The sequence below is a fragment of the Pseudonaja textilis genome, chromosome 15 (assembly GCF_049901715.1).
Source record: "Pseudonaja textilis isolate UNSWEBS1 chromosome 15, rPseTex1.2, whole genome shotgun sequence".
Classification (NCBI taxonomy): Eukaryota; Metazoa; Chordata; class Lepidosauria; order Squamata; family Elapidae; genus Pseudonaja; species Pseudonaja textilis.
In genome coordinates, this window is record NC_142004.1 from 2,583,467 (window position 1) to 2,602,597 (window position 19,131).

The window sequence follows — 19,131 nt, forward strand, 5'->3', positions numbered from 1 at the left end:
TCTCCAGAGGACCCCTCTCCGGCCGTCTAATGTAGTGCCTGCCCAGAAACAGAGGCCTCTGGAACGGAGTTTGGCGGCGTGCTCCAAACCACGAAACGCCTCGCATCCTCCTATCCCGCGAAGTCCACATCCGTCCGCTCCTGTGATCATAGCGGCCCCTCCGGATTCCCGTTCAGGCACTAACGTGGACACCCTCCCAGGAGGAAGGAGCGGGGCTTCCCGAGGGCGGAAGGGGCGGGGCTCGGGCCGACCAGGAAGCATCTGCCCCACCACGTGGGCCGAAGTCGGAGGGGGAGAAACGGCCGGGCGGACACGATGGGCGGCCTGGAGAAAAAGAAGGTACTGCGCGGTCTTCCGCTCAGCGGGATCACGTCCTGTCCAAGCAGAGCAAAATGCTCCGGGGAAGATGGGGCCGAGGGTCGAGCCTCCTCGCTCAGGAGCAGTCTACCCTTAAATGCCAGGGAGTCAGAGCCTCCCTCCAGGGCTTTGAAAGTGGCCTCTCGCCGTGCGAGGCCTCGATCCATAAGTTTTGGGAGGTCTCCAAGGTGGTGGTGAGCGAGACACCTGTTTTGGGAGTTTTGCCCTGTTTTACGACCTTATGTCACTGTTGTTAAGTGAGTCATTGCGGATCTGAAGCGAGTAAAGGCGGTCGTTGAGGTAAGTTGGCTTCCCCGTTGACTTGGCTGGGCAGAAGGTCGCAAAAGAGGAATCACACAACCCAGGGACGCTCCAACTGTCATAAGAACGAGTCAGTGGGCAAGAGTCTGGATTTTGGTCACAAGGATGCTGCAGTAGTCCCATGCATGAAAATGCGGTTGGGAGTCCCTTTTTTCCCCCGGTGGCGGTTGTAACTTCGAACTTCAAAAGTGAATCAATGCAAATGTTACTAAGACGGTTGCTAAGTGAATCCAGCTTCCCCATTGGCTTGTCAGAAGGGGACCACGTGACCTTGGGTACACCGCAACCGTCATAAGTATGAGTCAGTTGCCAAGCATTTGAATTTTGATCACGTGACCGTGGAGATGCTACAATGGTCGTAAGTGTGAAAAACGGTTGTCGGTCACTTTTTTCCACTGATGTTGCGATTTTGAACAGTCGTTAAATGAACTGTTGTTAGTTGAGAATTATGCTTCGACCAAGGCTTCTGAGACCGTAATTAGGAACACGCTTACTTTAAAAACCAGTCTTGTTTTATTGCAACACTGGGAATTATTTTCATTCCCAGCTGAGAATGAATCTCAAACAGTCCCTGAAGATAAGCACCCACCTTTCTTTCCCGTGAAGGGCTGCCAATAACAGAAGTGTCCAATGAACTAGAGAAAAAAACCAAGTGGGATTACGAAGAGCTTCAAGAATGAATCTGAACCGATGGCACTGTTTTGCTTCCTGCAAAGGTTTCTCTACCTTTGCCTGCTCTTTATACCTTAAGGGAGGAGCAATCTCCTCCCAGTGTTACTCCCGAGTCTCGCCTTCTGACAGCTCTGTGCACATGCACACTGGGAACAGGCTCCCCTTGTTCCTCTTCCTCGCTGCTTCCAGATTCCAGAGGCTCTGGAGTCAGCACCCCACTCCCAGATAGTCCTGGCCCCATCTCTGCATCGGACGCAGGACCCTCATCTCCAGACTCCCGGGTTGGTCCCTTGATTACCTGTAAGAGAGAGCTCCTTCCGAAGTGCTTTCCGCTCAGCCTCAGGTTGCCTCTTTATCTGACCACTGCCTACTCTGTGACTCCTCTCCTTGCCCTCTCGCCCAAGGATCTCATAGATCATCAATCCTTGGGGAGCCTTTTCGCCTGGCGCTTTCCAGCTGGGCAAACATGCCAACCGAGGAGCTGCAGCACATCTGGAAGTCTCCACATCCAGCCTCCTGTAGTAAGGGAATAGTTACTTGCAGGCAAGAGATAATTAACTACATTCTCTCTCTTTTTCCTTGGCCGTCTACGAAAGTACGAGAGAGGTTCCGCCACCAATTATATCACCAGAAATAAAGCTCGGAAGAAACTGCAGCTCAGCCTTCCAGACTTCAGGTATGGCAAAGATACTGAGAGGTCTGATTGTGCGGTGATGCTTTGGTAGGAATGGGGTAGAAACTGATGGAGGTGGTGGTGATGAGCTGGGGGAAATTTGGAGACCGAAAAATATTGGGTAAGGATCAGGTGATGGTTGAGTTCACACAACATGCTTGGCAAGAGCATGTTTTAATTATTTATTAAATGTATATGCTTGTCCAGCCTCTTCTTAAAAACTTCCAGTGTTGGAGCATCTGCAACTTCTGGAGGCAAGTTGTTCCACTGATGAATTTTCTCACTGTCAGGAAATTTCTCCTTAGTTCTAAAATAGCTTCTCTCCTTGATTAGTTTCCACCCGTTGCTTCATGTCCTGCTTTTCAGGTGCTTTGGGTAATCGATTGACCCCCTCTTCTCTGGGGCAACCCCCGATGTGCTGCCCACTTCACTATCCAAAAGTTTGCAGGATATGTAAATCCATTATTCAGAGTTTCATTTGGTGGTGGAGTTTTGGCGGCTCTTGCCGCCCCCAAGTTCACGGTGGAATCACAAGTTTCCCCATCGTTAAATGTGAAGCCAGCCAAGACGTTTAAGGTAGCAGGAGAACAAGCCAAATCCACCTGTAAGGCCCAGATTCTCTCCCCTTCAGGTGATAAGAATGAACTTGGGAAAACTTGAATATTTCAAAAGGAATTCTTTATTGAAAAGGAAAAGATCCAGGTGATGTTCAAAGCAGGGTCTGATATCCCTCCAGGCATGTAGCTTAGATAAAGGGAATTAGAACCCCTCCCCTTAGTCCGGTGTGGATTTCGTCAATACAATGAAGCAACATGTTAATCATTCCCCCCACACACACACTTTTTCTGGGAACCTAGTTGAGAAAAGTTTCCCAGGAAGTTTCTTTCAGAGCTGGAGTTTTTATGGCCCCTTCTCCTCTTGCTATCTCTCCAAGAGGTGACAAGTTCTGGGCTCCAGTCCCCCAGTTGTATATCATGTGCCGGTTATACAGATTCAATACAAGAATTAAGATATTCAGGTTATATCAAAAAGGATTGCTTGTATCAACCCCCATAAAAGAATGGCAGATACATGGATCTGACACCATCTTCTTTCCCGGTTTTTTTTTTTTTTTCAGGCGACTCTGTATCCTCAAAGGGATTTATCCCCATGAGCCCAAACACAAGAAGAAGGTGAACAAGGGTTCAACAGCTGCCCGGACGTTCTACCTTTTGAAAGACATAAAGTTTCTTCTCCATGAACCCATTGTCAACAAATTCCGGGACTACAAGGTATCCCAATTGTGAGAGAGCCCCCAAAATGATTAAAGTTGCTAGCATTCTGGGTGAGAAGTTAAAACCATTTGATATCTGTGAAATAGTGTATTTCTGATACGGTATTTTTATAAAGTATTTTTAATGCGGTCAAAAGAGAAATGGAAAAAAAAATACGTAAAAAATATATGCTTAATATAAAAGAAAGAAAAAAAAGACAAAAGTCTCAGTGTCTCCTTGCTGCAGAAGAGGAAGGATAGCTGGCCAGACCCTTAGAATTATGGTCTGGATACGGGTAAGTGTGGAGCTGTAAAATGTTTCTCTCCCCAAGGTGTTTGTCCGCAAATTGCGTAAAGCCTACGGGAAGAGCGAATGGAACACAGTACAGCGCCTGAAAGACAACAAGCCAACTTACAAGTTGGACCACATCATCAAAGAGAGGTAATAGTTGAAGGCCCTCAAGATCAGTAAACAGCCAAGGGTTTGGAGGGGAAAGTGAGGAATTTTCAAATGATTGCGAATGCTAGTGTTGCGGTTATGTCTAAAGTTTTGTTTAGACTTGGCTATCCAGATGGCGGTTCTTTCAACAAAACCTGGTTAAGCAAGGTTGCACAGCAGATCTGGAGCAATTCCTGTTGGCAGTTAAGCCCTAACAGCAGGAAGCCACAAGGATGCTTGCAACCTCTTTCCCACAAGCGTCAGGGGGCAGTTGGGGTTTGAACTTGTCTTTCGATGGCTGCAGATACCCAACCTTCGTGGACGCCCTGCGGGATTTAGACGATGCCCTCTCCATGTGCGTTCTCTTTTCTACCTTCCCACGCACCGGCAAGTGCCACGTCCAAACCATCCAGCTGTGTCGTCGGCTGACCGTGGAGTTCCTTAACTACGTTGTCGCCTCGCGCAGTCTTCGTAAGGTGAGCTGGGGAGAGAGGCCTCCTTGGAGACGCCGAAGCTGATCGATTCCCCTCGGATCAATACATGGCAAGAGAATAAGTCAGCAAAGGAGCTGTTGGCCCACTGATGGCGTGCCTACGACACACGTTTCCAAGCTGACGTGCTGTGATGTTTTGAGCGACACGCCATCGTTTCCCAAAAACTATTTTTACAGAATTCTTCTTTTAAAAAAATATTTTTCAGTTTTTCGCATTTTTTTTTTTAAAAAAGACATCTCTTTTCAGTGAACAGCATGATTCCAGGTTTTCACATCTTCAACAGACGTGTCTTTAATCACACATTCCTCTTTCACATTCAGTTTCATACCTTACCTCTACTTTATGTATTTTCTATTATTTTTCTCAAATACTTTCCTCGGGCTTATTTTATAATTTTTTCAATAGATTTCTTAACCTATTTCTATTCAAACAGGCATAGGGATGTTTTATGAGTTGACAAATATATCATTACTATTTACTGCAGTCTTCCTTCTGTGCTGCTTTTTGAGACTGGAGGCCACGCGTGAATAGGGTGCGCTCTTGTGCAGCTTCCCAAAGTCAACACTAGAGGGCCAGGCTCCTGAATAGGGTGTGCTCTTGTGCAGCTTCCCAAAGTCAACACTAGAGGGCCAGGCTCCTGAATAGGGTGTGCTCTTGTGCAGCTTCCCAAAGTCAACACTAGAGGGCCAGGCTCCTGAATAGGGTGTGCTCTTGTGCAGCTTCCCAAAGTCAACACTAGAGGGCCAGGCTCCTGAATAGGGTGTGCTCTTGTGCAGCTTCCCAAAGTCAACACTAGAGGGCCAGGCTCCTGAATAGGGTGTGCTCTTGTGCAGCTTCCCAAAGTCAACACTAGAGGGCCAGGCTCCTGAATAGGGTGTGCTCTTGTGCAGCTTCCCAAAGTCAACACTAGAGGGCCAGGCTCCTGAATAGGGTGTGCTCTTGTGCAGCTTCCCAAAGTCAACACTAGAGGGCCAGGCTCCTGAATAGGGTGTGCTCTTGTGCAGCTTCCCAAAGTCAACACTAGAGGGCCAGGCTCCTGAATAGGGTGTGCTCTTGTGCAGCTTCCCAAAGTCAACACTAGAGGGCCAGGCTCCTGAATAGGGTGTGCTCTTGTGCAGCTTCCCAAAGTCAACACTAGAGGGCCAGGCTCCTGTGGGCCAGGCTCCTTTGAGTGCTCCAAAAGCCGCATATCTCTGAGGTTTTCGGAGGTCACCGATTCCCTGAAGCCACTTCCAAGAACCAAGTCGTCGGAGAAGGCACGGGCAGGCTGCAGAGCCTGGCAACCGAAAAAGAACACTGCCTGGAAGAAAGTGGCGTGTGGCCAATGCATGATCGGATTGCTTTTTTAAAAAAAAATTAATAATAAGTGACTATGTAAAGAATTGTTCCTGTTTTGTTCAGGGGGAAAGGGTGACATGCCAGCAGAGTTAAGCATTTTCTGAATTGTTGATACGCTGAGGCCAAAAGATTCAACCAACCCTTATAGTAGTTCTTTCTTTCCTGTCTACAGTTTTGTTTTCCTGGCTGAGTTTGTTTTTCCCTGCTTTTCCACAGGTCTTTCTCTCCATTAAGGGCATCTATTACCAGGCTGAGGTGCTGGGCCAGCTTATCACCTGGATAACACCCTACGCCTTTTCCCACAACGTGAGTAAGAGGGTTGTGTTAACATCGTTGGACAAGGACACGCTTCTCTCCGCTCCTGCTCCCCTGTCAGGACCCTGTCCTGAACGGAAATAAATGCAGCCCTGGTCATTCAAGATGGAGGGCTGAGTGCAGACAAGCATTGCTGAATGAATCCAGTGCTGATCGTGCGTGCTCAGGACAGCCTTAATGTAGCCTGCGTGAAATGCGCGGTTTGATTCCAGAAATAGCTTTGGCTTCCTTCCATCACACCTGACTTTTAAGATGAAGAAGTCACTCGTTTTTTTCCCATCCTTTGCTTCGGCCTTCGCTGATATTTCCTGCGTCAGTTGGCCAACCGAGTTGCAAGAAATGAGATACTTTGGACAAGGGCTAGCGGAGGAAGCTTACAGCAAAAGCCAACGCAGCCGTTAGGTGGCATTAACAGAGGGACAGAACCAGGATCCCGAGAAGCGATACTACCACTTTATAATGCTTTAGTAATAAGGCCACTCTTGGAATCCTGCATCCGGTTCTGATCATCACATTAGAAATAAGATGTTGAGACTCTAGAAAGAGTGCAGGGAAGAGCAACCAGGATGATTAGAGGCCTGGAGGCTAAAACATACGATGAACAGTTGCAGGAAGTGGGTATGTCTAGTTTAATGAAAAGAAGGACTAGGGGTGACATGATAGCAGTCTTCCAAGATTTCAGGGGCTGACCCAAAGAAGAGGGAGTCAAGCTATTCTCCAAAGCACCTGAAGGCAGGACAAGAAGCAATGGGTGGAAACTAATCAAGGAGAGAAGCAACCTAGAACTCAGGAGAAATTTCCTGATAGTTAAACAATTAATCCGTGGAACGAGTTTCCTCCAGAAGTTGTGGGTGCTCCCATCACTTAAGGTCTTCAAGAAGAGATTGTACAAATATTTTGTCAGAAATGGTATAGCGTCTCCTGCTTGGGCTGGGGGTTGGACTAGAGGACCTTTAAAGTCTCTTCCAACTCTGTTGTGTACCTGAACAACCTCAGGCTTTCTTGACCAGACAGCAGGTTCCCTTTCTGTAGTTGGCGTGCCGAACTCTCTTGCTTGCAATGTTGTGTTCTTGGGAGAAGGAAATCATTAACTTTTTGAAATAAAAAACCAAGGTGAAAATGGCAATTAACAATTAACTCCAAGCATGGAGCCTCATTGTTAGAAGCTGTTTGTGTCCAGTTGGTTGGACACAGAGCATTGTCTTCACAAGCATTCCTCTCATTTTTTTTTTAAAGTTATATTTTGCTTCTTAATAATTACCAACGCAGGTATCCCTTCTTGTACCTTCAAGGTCTCTTTTTCCATTGATTGTAATGTGATAAATCTTGATTTATTTTATTGCATCAGCTCAGGTTCGCAAACGAACCAAGTCCCTTCCACGGGAATGCAGGCAGCATGGGAAATCGTGGCCCCTCTGCGCGTGGTCTCCCTGTACTTATTTCAAAATAGCTCGATCCCCGTGCTTCGCTACGAAACTATGTGGTCGGGCTTAGTTTTTTGGGAGGAAAATAAGGGGGGAAAATTCTGCCTCTGCCTACCAGCATCCATCGGTATTCATCTGGCTAGCATCCTGTGTCCGTATGTCAGAGTTGAGAGCTGTTTGGAAACAGATACAGTATTTGCTGTGTGAGCAAGGAGGAGACAGCAAGGAGCCTGAACATGGCTTAGCTCAACTGTTCTGTACTAAAGCTGCTTGGTGCTGTGAAACTAACTCCTCCGCTTGTGTTTTGCATTTGGAGCAGATTTCTGTTCAGGTGGTGAGGGGGGAGTAGAACTCCTTAGTATCAGAGCGCGTTAATAATAATAATATACAAAATGCTAATGCTCTGGTGGTCATTTCAAAAAATCCTTTCTTGGTGAGCCCCTAGAAGCCAAGAGGAACATAGGTGCCAAATTTCAAGTTTGTAGGCTTTACGGTTCTGTAGATTTTGTGATGATGCGTGAGTGGCATTTCGCTTTTATATATATAGATCCCTTTTTAATATTAAGCCATTCCCAACACTTCCTTTTAGCACGTCCTGTTTACAGAAAAATAGAACAGGGAGTTAAAAAATTTTTTTTTAAACTTTCTGCAGATTGATTGATTGATTGACTGGCTCACTTTCTTCCAGCACCCGACCGATGTGGATTATAGAGTCATGGCTACTTTCACCGAATTCTACACCACCCTCCTTGGCTTTGTCAATGTTCGCCTCTACCAGACACTCAACTTACACTATCCCCCAAAGGTGAGTGAAACAGACAAGGCATTGAGAAAACCCAGCTTTTATCTTCATAACAGGCAACTTCCCCAGTTAGAGAGAGAGAGAGAGAAACAGAGATGGCCTTTGGAAAATATAATAATAGGCAGAGCCATTGACAAAACACTATTGATGCCCGAGGAAGGGAGAAGGAATTGGAAACTCAAAGTGACCCAGCTCTTTGGTACAGTGGTCCTTCTGTACAGGTAGTCCTCAACTTATGGCCCAAAGTGAGCCCCACATTTCTGTTGCTAAGTAAGATGTTTATTATGTGCGTTTTGCCACTTTCGTGACCTAGTACTTCAGTGCAGATGCTAAGTTAGCCACCAAGTTAGTTCTATTTTGTTTCGTTCTGTTTGTCACTTCCAGGGCCGTTATTACTTCATACAGTCAGGGTCTCCTTGTAACTGATTCCAACTTCCTTTTTTAAATATTAAGCCATAACCAACGCTTCATTTTTTAAAAAAAAACCCTGAAAATATTCCCCGCAAAATTTGCAAGGTTCTGGGACTGTAACCTTAAAATAACGGTAAGGTTTATTCCTCAGGGTTCAGTTTGGGTGGCCTGTCTGGACTGCCTCAATGGGTTGACCTCCCCGTGTCTGTCGGGGGAAACAGGGTCACAGGTGACCGTAAATCACGTGTTTGTCAGAGTTGGCTTCCTACGGGTTCAGTGCCAACAAGTTGCTCCTCATAAACCTTTTGGATTCTTTTGAAGCTTGGCTCGAGGCTCATGATTTAATTCGGGCAGTCACCGGAACCCTGACAGTCTGTTCTTTTAGATCGAAGGCCATTCCTCAGCAGAGAGCAAGCCAGAGGAGGGAGAACCTTACGCCTTGGACTCCGAGAGCACCTTGGAGGTGAGAACGTGGGTGCCCAATCCTGTCCTTCCAAATTTTCCTCCACGTCCTTCCTTAAAAAACAACTGCAGTCTCTATATTCAGTATTTCTCGACCTTGGGAGCTTGGAGATGTGTGGGCTTCAACTCCCAGAATTCCCCAGCCAGCGTGTTTCAACTCTGGGAATCTGCATTAAGTGTGTGCTTCACTTAAAGTTACTTGGATCAAGTCTCCCATTAATTCTCTTTTCTTCTCTTCCCCCCGCCTCCCAATTAGAAACTGTCAGCTCTCAGCACCAGCCTGGCTCGAGTCGCTGCCCCCAACATAGAAGACGAAGCTGAAGTGGATGAGTTTCCCGTGGAAGGAGTGAGTGACACCCCCTTTTATTGGAGTCAGAGGAAAATGCCTTCCAAGAGACAGAATGTTGGGGAGACTGGGCCGGTCCAGGTGGAATGGATAAGGCTGGAGAACCTCTTATCCTTACTTTGAGATAGTTATGGCTAAGAAAATGTCTCCCAAGCTCAAGAAAGAAAGATGGTGATTCTTCCAAGAAGATTACTTTACCGTTCCAAACCTCTAGACAGAATCTTGCCAAACCGAAATAGATTGTTACGCGCACGAAGCCTGCTCTGGGAACTGTTAGGAAGAGGCTGTCTTCACCTTCTTTCTCTCACACAAACTCTCTGAACTTCTTTGCCTCCGACTCCTCCGGAATGCACCCCCTTCCTTCCCTTCTGGGAATCCAGACTACATTCCATCGCATCAAATTAAATTCACAAAGGCCTGAGATTTTGTTGCCTTTCTTTCTTTCTTTTTTTTAACCTTTCCAACATGGAGAAGGGTGTTGATGGAGCTTTTTTTTCTCTCTCTCTCTGCTAGGAGACTGCAGAACAAGAGGAGTCCAGGAGGAAGGAGGAAGAGGACTTGGAGAAACAGAAGAAGCTCTTTGAAGGGCTGCAGTTCTTTCTCAACAGGGAGGTGCCTCGCGAACCCTTAGCTTTTGTCATCAGGTATGTTAAGCCTTTGCCTTCGTTTCATCAGCTCTGTTCTAGAATTTGGGCAAGGGTTGGACCAGTGCTGGGTTGCTCTGCAGCCCTTTTGAGTGGTGGTCCATGTTTAGGTCTTCGTTGAATGAGCCTTCTCCACCAAGAGGCCACTGGACTTTCTTGATCTTTGAAGGCATTCGTTGTGCCTTCTTTGTAAATTCTGTGTAAATTTGTGCCTTCTTTGTAAACTCAGCTCTTGAGTTAGTTGTGTGCCTTTTTTTATAAATAAATTCTGTGACCTGTTCCAATGCTTCGGTTGGTATTGAGCTGAAGAAGCTTCTTGGATGAGAAGCGAAATGCCTTCAAGGAAAAAAACAAACCAACCAACCAGGGAGTCCAGTTGCCTGTTGAAAACAAAAAAAGCACCTTTGGGATAACCATGAGTTGGAGGACTGAGAATCTCCGTAGACTTTCCCCCCCTCTGGCTATCAAAAGGTAAAATGTTCCTCGAAATTTTTTCGCTTAACCATACGGCTTGGAAAGAGGCATCTCGGGATGTCCGTGGAGACGCTCAACCATCCAGGTTATGAGTGTCCCCAAGGTGCTTTTTCCAACAATACAAACACTCTCTTTTAAATTGTAACCTAATGTGCATTTGTGTCAGGATTCTGGCACTTAATTAAATTAAATCATTAAATTAAATTAAATCATAATTAAATTAAATTAAATCACCCCAATTAAATCATGAGTCTTGAGCCAAACTTCCGGAACTTCAAAGGTATTTATTGGGAGTTAACATGTCCGGCACTACCTGGGTGTAGCCGACTCTGAGACATCATTCATTGTCACCTTTGACCCTGGTTTTCCCCCCACCTCTTGGGTATATCGTAATTCATATTCTCCAATGGGACACATCCATAGCCCAGAGTCATCAATCTTCTTCTCCAGTTAGAATTGTGTCCGGCAGAAACTTCAGTCACCTAGTTACTATCTTTGAAAAACTATTTATGGAATGCACTTTCGATTTCCAAGCTGCCGCCCTGCTCCCCTCCCTCCCTTTCTGTTGGCCACTCTAAAAAGACCGCAGAAGTATTTTATGAGTTGACAACTTGAATGTAGAACCTGTCATGAGAACTGGCTGAACCCCCACCTCTCCTTCACCAGGTGCTTTGGGGGCAAAGTGTCCTGGGACACGTCTCTCTGCATTGGCGCCACCTACGATGTTACGGATCCACGCATCACCCACCAGATAGTTGACCGTCCAAATGTAGAGATGCAAGTGGTTGGAAGGTGAGAGCTGCTCTTTGATAGTCAGAAAACAGACATAGAATTTTAAGGGGCCGTGCTGTGAATGCCACAAAAGTCCCAAGTGAGTTCACTCCCATCTTGTTCCTCTTCGTCAGATCTTGGCTAATAGGAGGACCTGGAGGCTCATGAATGGAGCTTGTAAAATCATCCTCACCTTACAACAGTTCGTTTAGTGACTATTTAAAGTGAGAGTGGCACCGAAAAAAGTGACTTATGGCTGTTTTTCTTACATTATGATCATTGCAACACAGACACACCCCCGATCAAAATTCAGGCACTTGGCAACTGATTTGTATTTATGACGATTGCAGTGGCCTGGGGGTCATGGGATCCCCTCTGCTAACCTTCGGCGGGGGGAACCAGATCCACTTAACAACTGCAGGGTTTCACTTAGCAACTGTGGCCAGAAAGGTCCTAAAATGGGGGCAAACCTCACTTCACAACGGTCTCGACTGCAGAAATGTTGGGTTCAGTTGTGCTCATGAGCAATAGCACTTAGACTTACAAACCGCTTTATAGTGCTTTTACAGCCCTCTCTAAGCGGTTTACAGAGTCAGCCTCTTGCCCCCAACAATCTGGCTCCTCATTTTACAGAAGGACGGAAGGCTGAGTCAACCTTGAGCCCGGTGAGATTCAAACTGCCAGATTTCAGGCAGCCGGCAGTCAGCAGAAATAGCCTGCAGTACCGCACTCTCACCACTGCGCCACCACCCTGTACAGCTGTACAACTGACATTCTAATGTTCCTACTTCTCATTGGCTTTCCTTTCTCCCCAGATATTACCTGCAGCCTCAGTGGGTCTTCGACTCGGTCAACGCCAAGATGTGCCTCCCAGTGGCTGACTACTTCCCTGGCGTAATGCTGCCTCCTCATCTCTCCCCATTTGTCTCTGAGAAGGAAGGCGACTACATGCCCCCAGAGAAGCTGAAATTGTTGGCCTTGCAAAGGGGTGAAGAACCAGGTATCCAGCGGGTCCCGGGTTTCTGGCGAGCCTGGCGCAGTCGGTGGGAGGGCTGAGAATGCCTTTTTGGGGTTCTCGGCAACCTCAACACGGTTTGGGTCTTTTCAGTAGTAAAAGATAGTGAAGAGGACGAGGAAGAGGAGAGCGGCGGAGAGGTTGAAGGTGCAACTGAAGGCTCGGAGGAGGAGGAGGAGGAGGAAGAGGATTCTGACAAGGAAGATGAAGGGAAACTACGCAAGATGGAAGCACAGCGATCTCAGAACAAGGTATCCTAAAAGATGCTTATTATGAAGTCAGAATATTGTAGGGCGTTGATTGAATCCAGTCATAGTAAAAAAAAAAAAAAGGTTACAGGTTTTCGGCGCCGTTGTAACTTTGAATGAACTGTCATTCGAGGACTATATCTGCTGGACAAAACTCTGCATTGGTGACAGGAAGGGCATCCGGCCAGTAAACACTCTGCTAGCTCCACTCTGATGCCCAGACTCCACCCAGCAAGGGATGATGAGGTCATTAAAAGGAGATGATGATTTAATGTTGAAAGCAAGCAGGCAAGCCTTTCTAGCATTGGCTTAGGGAAGTTTTCCTGAAGGTTTTTGTTCTTCGGTTTAACAGAAACTTACCTTTTGAGTGCACCGTTTCCTCTTGTCTCAGAGTCTCCCCGTGAAGGTGACACCTGGCCAGGTGGTGAAGGAGGATAAGGAACGGCTGATGCAGGAGCAGCAGAGCGAGGAAAAGCGTTTGGCCATCATGATGATGAAGAAGCGAGAGAAATACCTCTACCAAAAAATAATGTTTGGGAAGAAGCGCAAAATTAGAGAGGTATCCTTTATTTTTATTTTATTTTATCTTTTTTTTTTTTTGCTCTGCTCGGTTTCTTGGGAACGGTGAGAATTAGAAATGAAGGCGAATATACATAGTAGTATTTGGGATAATGTTGCAGAATCCAATCTGGATTGAGGTTTAATCTCCCGAGCTTTTCGGACACGTGCTGGAGCCCATCTTATCAGTGAGAATTAAACTTAGCTTTTCTTCTTCTTCTTCTTCTTCTTCTTCTTCTTCTTCTTCTTCTTCTTCTTCTTCTTCTTCTCCTTCTCCTTCTCCTTCTCCTTCTCCTTCTCCTCCTCCTCCTCCTCCTCCTCCTCCTTCTCCTCCTCCTCCTCCTCCTCCTCCTCCTCCTCCTTCTCCTTCTTCTTCTTTCTCAGGCAAACAAACTGGCAGAGAAACGAAAAACTCACGATGCGGCAGTAAAATCAGAAAAGAAGAGAAGCAAGAAAGCACGACGGGAATAGAAGAGCCCGTCTCGTTTGGGGCTAACATTTCATAATGCAGCCCCAGAAAGTGGACCTGCGACCTAAAGCCAGATCTTTCATGTGGAGATGGACAACACTGGCATTGCTGATTCTTCCGGGGTTTTGCCTGCACCCCCCTTCTTGAAATCAGAACTAATCAGGAATTGGGTCTATAGTACCCTGATTCCTTTGGGGACACTATTGAAAAGGCGTGTAAATTCTTGTTTCCGTTCCGTTTTTCTCTTTTATCAAACCCGGTGAGGCAGATCTTCAGCCTTGGATGGAGAAATGTTATTTTTGAGGAGAGGAAATAATCCTCCTTTGCCAAGGATGCGTAAAAGAGCGAGCACGTGAACAAGGTTCCTATCTGGAATCAGAAAAAATCAATTTGCTGAGGTCTGTTTTCTGAGCAGAGGGTTATTTTTCTCTTTCCCCCCATTAGTTTTGGCACAGGATAAACGTTTTTGAATTTCTTGCCTGACCCATTGTTTTAAGAGCCGTTCAAGGTAATCTTGCTATGCGTGTAAATAAAATCTGGGATTGAGATAGTTTAGCTGTACCTCAATGGTAGGGTGACTTCTAGCCAGCAACGCTTGCTCAGTTCGCAGCCATTGTAGGGTTGTTGGTTTTGCATTTCAGTTGTCAATTCCTCCGTGGTGAATGAGGAATTAAACTGAACTTTGCAACGAATGTTCAGCTATCACTTGCACCCATCTTTTTTTTTTTTATTCCTTTTCTCAACTTATTTGTGACTCTGGGAGATGTGCAACATAAACACAATAATAAAATGAGCTAAAACGAACAACAGATTGTTGAAAACAAGAGCTGAAATGTTAAATGGCGATCAAGCACGCAACACAACCACCTCTGGGGACTCACAGTCAACCAATCCCCGAGGCCTGGAGGAAGCACCAGGTCTTGAGGGCTTTCCTAAAGAAAAGGAGAAATGGGGGGTGCTATTGTATATTGGGGTGGGGGTGGTCATTCCAGAGAGCGAAAACAGGCAACTATAAAAAGGGCACACTTCCTAGGCTGCCCATCTTGGCTCAGAGTCACTTGATGTTTTCATGGGGAGGTGTAGGGCTTTAAAGGTAACCATTAACACCCTGAATTGCAGCTGGAAAACTACCAGGAGCCAATGCAATATTATTCGCGCATAAGGTGCATTCTTTTAATTACCTGCAGCGCTGCCTAACTGGGGCAGTTGAAGCATCTGTGTGGTTTTCAAGGAGCAATCTTGTGCGGAACACTTTGCAATGGGGCAGGAAGCGGCCAAGGCATGCATCCACTTGTCTTAAGCCCTGCCTACATTGCAGGGCCGCTGTTAAGAGGCAAAATTAGGACGCAACTTTTATACGTGTCGCCTTGAATTGTAGAAAAATGGCGGGAAACCAACGGAAGATACCAAAAAAACCCCAGCTTCATCAGAGCAACGGGTTTCATTTAAATTACTTGAATGGGATTAATTCCCGTGCCGTTATTAATTTAGTTCTTTTGCACTAAGCATACGGTGTGACAATTTGGAGGGCCGATGCCGTAGTTCTAGAGGGGTTGCATGCCACTCAGGCTGTATATCCCTGCCATAAACCAGCCAAGAAAAGCATGATGCTCTGTGCATAAACTTCCAAACAAGCCCAAAGATACCGTTTCCCCCACCCGCACCGGATTGCAGCCAAATCTCCATTTCTCTCTCATCAACTCCTCTTCCTGCCTGAAATGATACCAAGTATAAGAATTCTGCTTGGGAAGACAACACATCCAAGGGTTGAAAACATTCACAAGAATAGAGAGGTATAGCCACTCTTCCTCGTTTGTTTCCTAATACCTTTTCCCCTTTGCGTCCATTTTGGCTCTTCTGGGCCCTCATGTCTTGGTTTTTAATGCTTCCAGGCTCAAAAGCACATTACAAGCCTGGCCTGCATTTTTAAATCCTATTTAAACCAAGATTTAAACCACAAGAGGCAAAGTGCTCTATTCGCAACCAAAACACGGTCCCCTGCAGCCCACGATAAAACCCAAAATAAAGGCATCAATCCAAGCCAGGCAGCCGTTACAACAGGACGATCATCCAAAGAGCAAATTAAAATAACCATGAAGCTACTGAGGCACTAAACCATGGTTTGTTTAGCCGTCGTTTAGGGACCAGACCGCAGTTAGCTCAGCTCAACCCCAGAGGATGGAGTCCCAGCCAAAACCGAAGTGACTCCATTTTGGGCTTTGCCCCAGGCCATCGAGAGCCATTGGGGTGCCCCATTGGATCCGGATCCCAAGCGCCCCATCGCCCACGGATGGGCAGGGGCGCCATGGGGCCAATGGGGAGATGGCTCCCCCAGGCACAAATTGGCAGGGACGTGCGGCCTAGCCATGGCAAGCAACTGCTGCTTCTTCCAGCCCCAGGCATGCCAGGCCTGGGCCCCATCCAAGGGGCTGGTTTAGGGGCTGCGCCCTTGAGACCTCCCCCCGGAGGCAGGCCACCCACCCACCCAGGCTCCCCCTTTGGCCCTGGTTGGCTGCGGCTACTCGGCCTCCATCTTGGTAGTGGTCATTCAGGGCAAAAGGTCAAACTGCCCGTCCAGGGTTCCGGCCTCTCCACTGGACCCAGCGCAGCAGGTCAATGGAGGACAGTCCGAGGTGCTGGATTTGGGCTTTTTTTCTTGTTTCTTTGCTTCAGGCCTTTCCAATAGGCCATAGTTTGCCATCTTGGCTAGGCTGCCATGGCGCTGTTCCTCACAGGCCTTTCCAACAGGCCACAGTTCGCCATCTTGGCTAGGCCGCCACGGGCCTGTTCCGCACAGGCCTTTCCAACAGGCCACAGTTCGCCATCTTGGCTAGGCCGCCATGGGGCTGTTCCTCACAGGCCTTTCCAACAGGCCACAGTTCGCCATCTTGGCTAGGCCGCCATGGGGCTGTTCCTCACAGGCCTTTCCAACAGGCCACAGTTCGCCATCTTGGCTAGGCCGCCATGGGGCTGTTCCTCACAGGCCTTTCCAACAGGCCACAGTTCGCCATCTTGGCTAGGCCGCCATGGGGCTGTTCCTCACAGGCCTTTCCAACAGGCCACAGTTCGCCATCTTGGCTAGGCCGCCATGGGGCTGTTCCTCACAGGCCTTTCCAACAGGCCACAGTTCGCCATCTTGGCTAGGCCGCCATGGGGCTGTTCCTCACAGGCCTTTCCAACAGGCCACAGTTCGCCATCTTGGCTAGGCCGCCATGGGGCTGTTCCTCACAGGCCTTTCCAACAGGCCACAGTTCGCCATCTTGGCTAGCCTGCCATGGGGCTGTTCCGCACAGGCCTTTCCAACAGGCCACAGTTCGCCATCTTGGCTAGGCCGCCATGGGGCTGTTCCTCACAGGCCCTTCCACCAGGCCACAGTTCGCCATCCTGGCTAGGCTGCCATGGGCCTAGGCCCAGTTGCGCAACGGTCTCCCGTGGCGTTAAGCCACAGCTTGCTTCAATGGTGATTTACTGGTCATCTCCAGGCAGCCAGCTCCTCAGCCATGGTTTGCAATGGTGGCTGTCGCCCAGGCTGAGCAAGTGACCCTCCCCAATCGAGCATGTGGTGTCATGTGTGAACCCAGCCAATTGTGGCTTATGGGATCAATCTGGACCAAACAATGGCTGAAGCATGGGAAGAGAACACCTGGGCTCTACTGGGCCTTTGGCTTAAATAAATCCAATATTTAGCAAAATGGCAGCCATGGAGAATTCCTCAGAACAAGTGTGGGCCTTAATGTCTTGGATGAAAGGCAGTTACTACGGTTATCTGTATCAGAATGAGTGGTTGGTGCTCTCCCACGGAGCCAAGAAGGCATGGCAGGTCAAAAAAGTCAAAATGGCAGCTGCAAGTGAGGCTTCAACAGGGGTTTGGCTGCCATTTTGCCTTTTTTTTTTCAATGTCCCACAAAATAATATCCTTGTCGTACTATAAATACTGTTTTATCTATTTGATGGAGTAGATAATATGAAATGATACCATATTGGTAGTTTGCTGCTGAGTTCCTTACCCTGTTAAAACAATAATATGGTTTCTTTGGTCCTATTGTTGTAAACCATGGCTTGTAGCTTAGTGTGAACCCCACTAATTTGGCTCCCTTGACAAACTGTGATTGACATCGCTAGGTTTAATGTGTGATGTTAACATAGGATCTTTTTTTGTTTTATAGTTTTTAAAATTATTTGGCCTTTATTTAATAAACAAAATTGACATCAATTTTTTTTGAAACAATAAAAACAAAACAATACAAAACCAAACATTACCTAGCTCTACATACAAATAGATTTATATATCTCTGTACCTATATCTATAAATCATATATATACATCTAGATAATTTTTGTTTATATATAAATATTTTAGAGTTACTGTAGCCTATCGAACAACATATTACATATTAAAATTATAAAAGCAACATCAGAAACCAAGTATTAAAAATGGTTTCAACTCATCAGTTATGAATCTACTTCTGTTTTAAAAACTGCACTACAAATGTATTAGGACAACATTTCTCAACCTTGGCAAATTTAAGACGTGGACTTCAACTCCCAGAATTCCCCTATGCTGACTCTCCATGTGTCTTAAACTTGCCAAGGTTGAAAAATACTGTATTTAGAATATTTAAGCCTTTAAGAAAGAAGCAGACAACATACAAGATCACAATACACAGAAGTTTGAATTACCTAGTGAAAACAGCGCAAAACACCCCACGCAAAACACTCACAAAGCTGAACAATATTTGATTTTAAAGTTATGCCCGCTGGACAGAAGGCATGAGGATAAAAGGGATGAAGCTTTCTGCCTTTTCCAGATGTCTCATAGCCCTAACCATGGTAGGCTGCAAAATAACCATTTTAGAAAAAACAGACCTTAAAAGCAACAAATTACCTTTTTCAGCCAATCTCAGATGTTCATAACAAACACATTACTAACCAGCAGAGTTCTTGTAACCTGAGTTACCTACACTTGCACAAACCTATACTTGCATCCTCCTTGCCCCCATTTCTCTTCCCCCCAATTTAAACCCTACACTAGTCCCGCAACTCTATGCATCCGATAAATAAAATTTGTCTGCATTTTAATAACAGAATAAGAGTTGGAAGGGTGTCCCGGAGGTTTTCTAGTGCAATGATCCTACAACATTTCAGAAAACAAGTCCCTTTTTAAAAATTTAACAACATTTGTTAGTTAGGGGTGGGAATGCTTCCAGGCTCCCCGTTTTAGGACATTTAGGACAATTATTCCACAATATTATTGTCCCGAGATTTTTAAAGTTCTAATTTGAACGCTCTGTTTGCCAGGAAGAAACATTATACTGAATTTAAGATCGGCCTTCCCACAAAATGAAACCTGATTCCAAGTCTAAAGGCCTCTTCTTTAAAAAAATAATTTATATAGAGAAAATAGCATGGATAAATATGAGTATGCTTCTGAAGTCTAAATTTACATTTAGATTTTTTTCCCCCCCATATGAAGTGGGATTGTCTTCTTCAAGATAGCAGTCTACACCCGCTTGGGACAGACTTGGTTGATTGCGAAATTCAGCGTCTGCACGCACAATCGTGAATGGTTGCTGTTAGAAGAATAACCACCGATAAACTTGGGTTTAACTGGTAAGCAGCCTGCTTCAGCGTGTATATCATGCTTCTT

At 46.3% G+C, this 19,131-nt stretch overlaps 1 protein-coding gene and 1 long non-coding RNA gene across 3 annotated transcripts in view; one reads left to right on the plus strand and one right to left on the minus strand.

Annotated features, from left to right (window-relative positions):
• Nucleotides 1-19,131, minus strand: part of LOC148124622 (uncharacterized) — a 125,965-nt gene that overhangs the window by 94,034 nt on the left and 12,800 nt on the right. The window lies entirely within an intron of this gene.
• On the plus strand, nt 244-14,292 carry PES1 (pescadillo ribosomal biogenesis factor 1). Of its 2 annotated transcripts, none has more exons than XM_026722194.2 (15): nt 244-339; nt 1,947-2,026; nt 3,141-3,294; nt 3,608-3,717; nt 4,019-4,190; nt 5,763-5,852; nt 7,974-8,090; nt 8,884-8,961; nt 9,217-9,306; nt 9,820-9,950; nt 11,091-11,216; nt 12,011-12,195; nt 12,304-12,461; nt 12,850-13,017; nt 13,401-14,292. In XM_026722194.2, exons 1-15 carry the CDS (start codon nt 316-318, stop codon nt 13,485-13,487), a joined length of 1,770 nt encoding a protein of 589 aa, XP_026577979.1. In that variant the 5' UTR covers nt 244-315; the 3' UTR covers nt 13,488-14,292. The 2 variants fall into 2 exon arrangements, with proteins under 2 accessions (XP_026577979.1, XP_026577980.1); XM_026722195.2 differs by having other exon boundaries at nt 12,307-12,461.

Coding starts and splice junctions, on each gene's coding strand:
- PES1 (XM_026722194.2), top strand. CDS start 316: ATGGGCGGCCTGGAGAAAAAGAAG. Junction 3,295..3,607: donor ACAAATTCCGGGACTACAAG/GTATCCCAATTG, acceptor TCTCTCCCCAAG/GTGTTTGTCCGCAAATTGCG. Junction 4,191..5,762: donor CCTCGCGCAGTCTTCGTAAG/GTGAGCTGGGGA, acceptor GCTTTTCCACAG/GTCTTTCTCTCCATTAAGGG.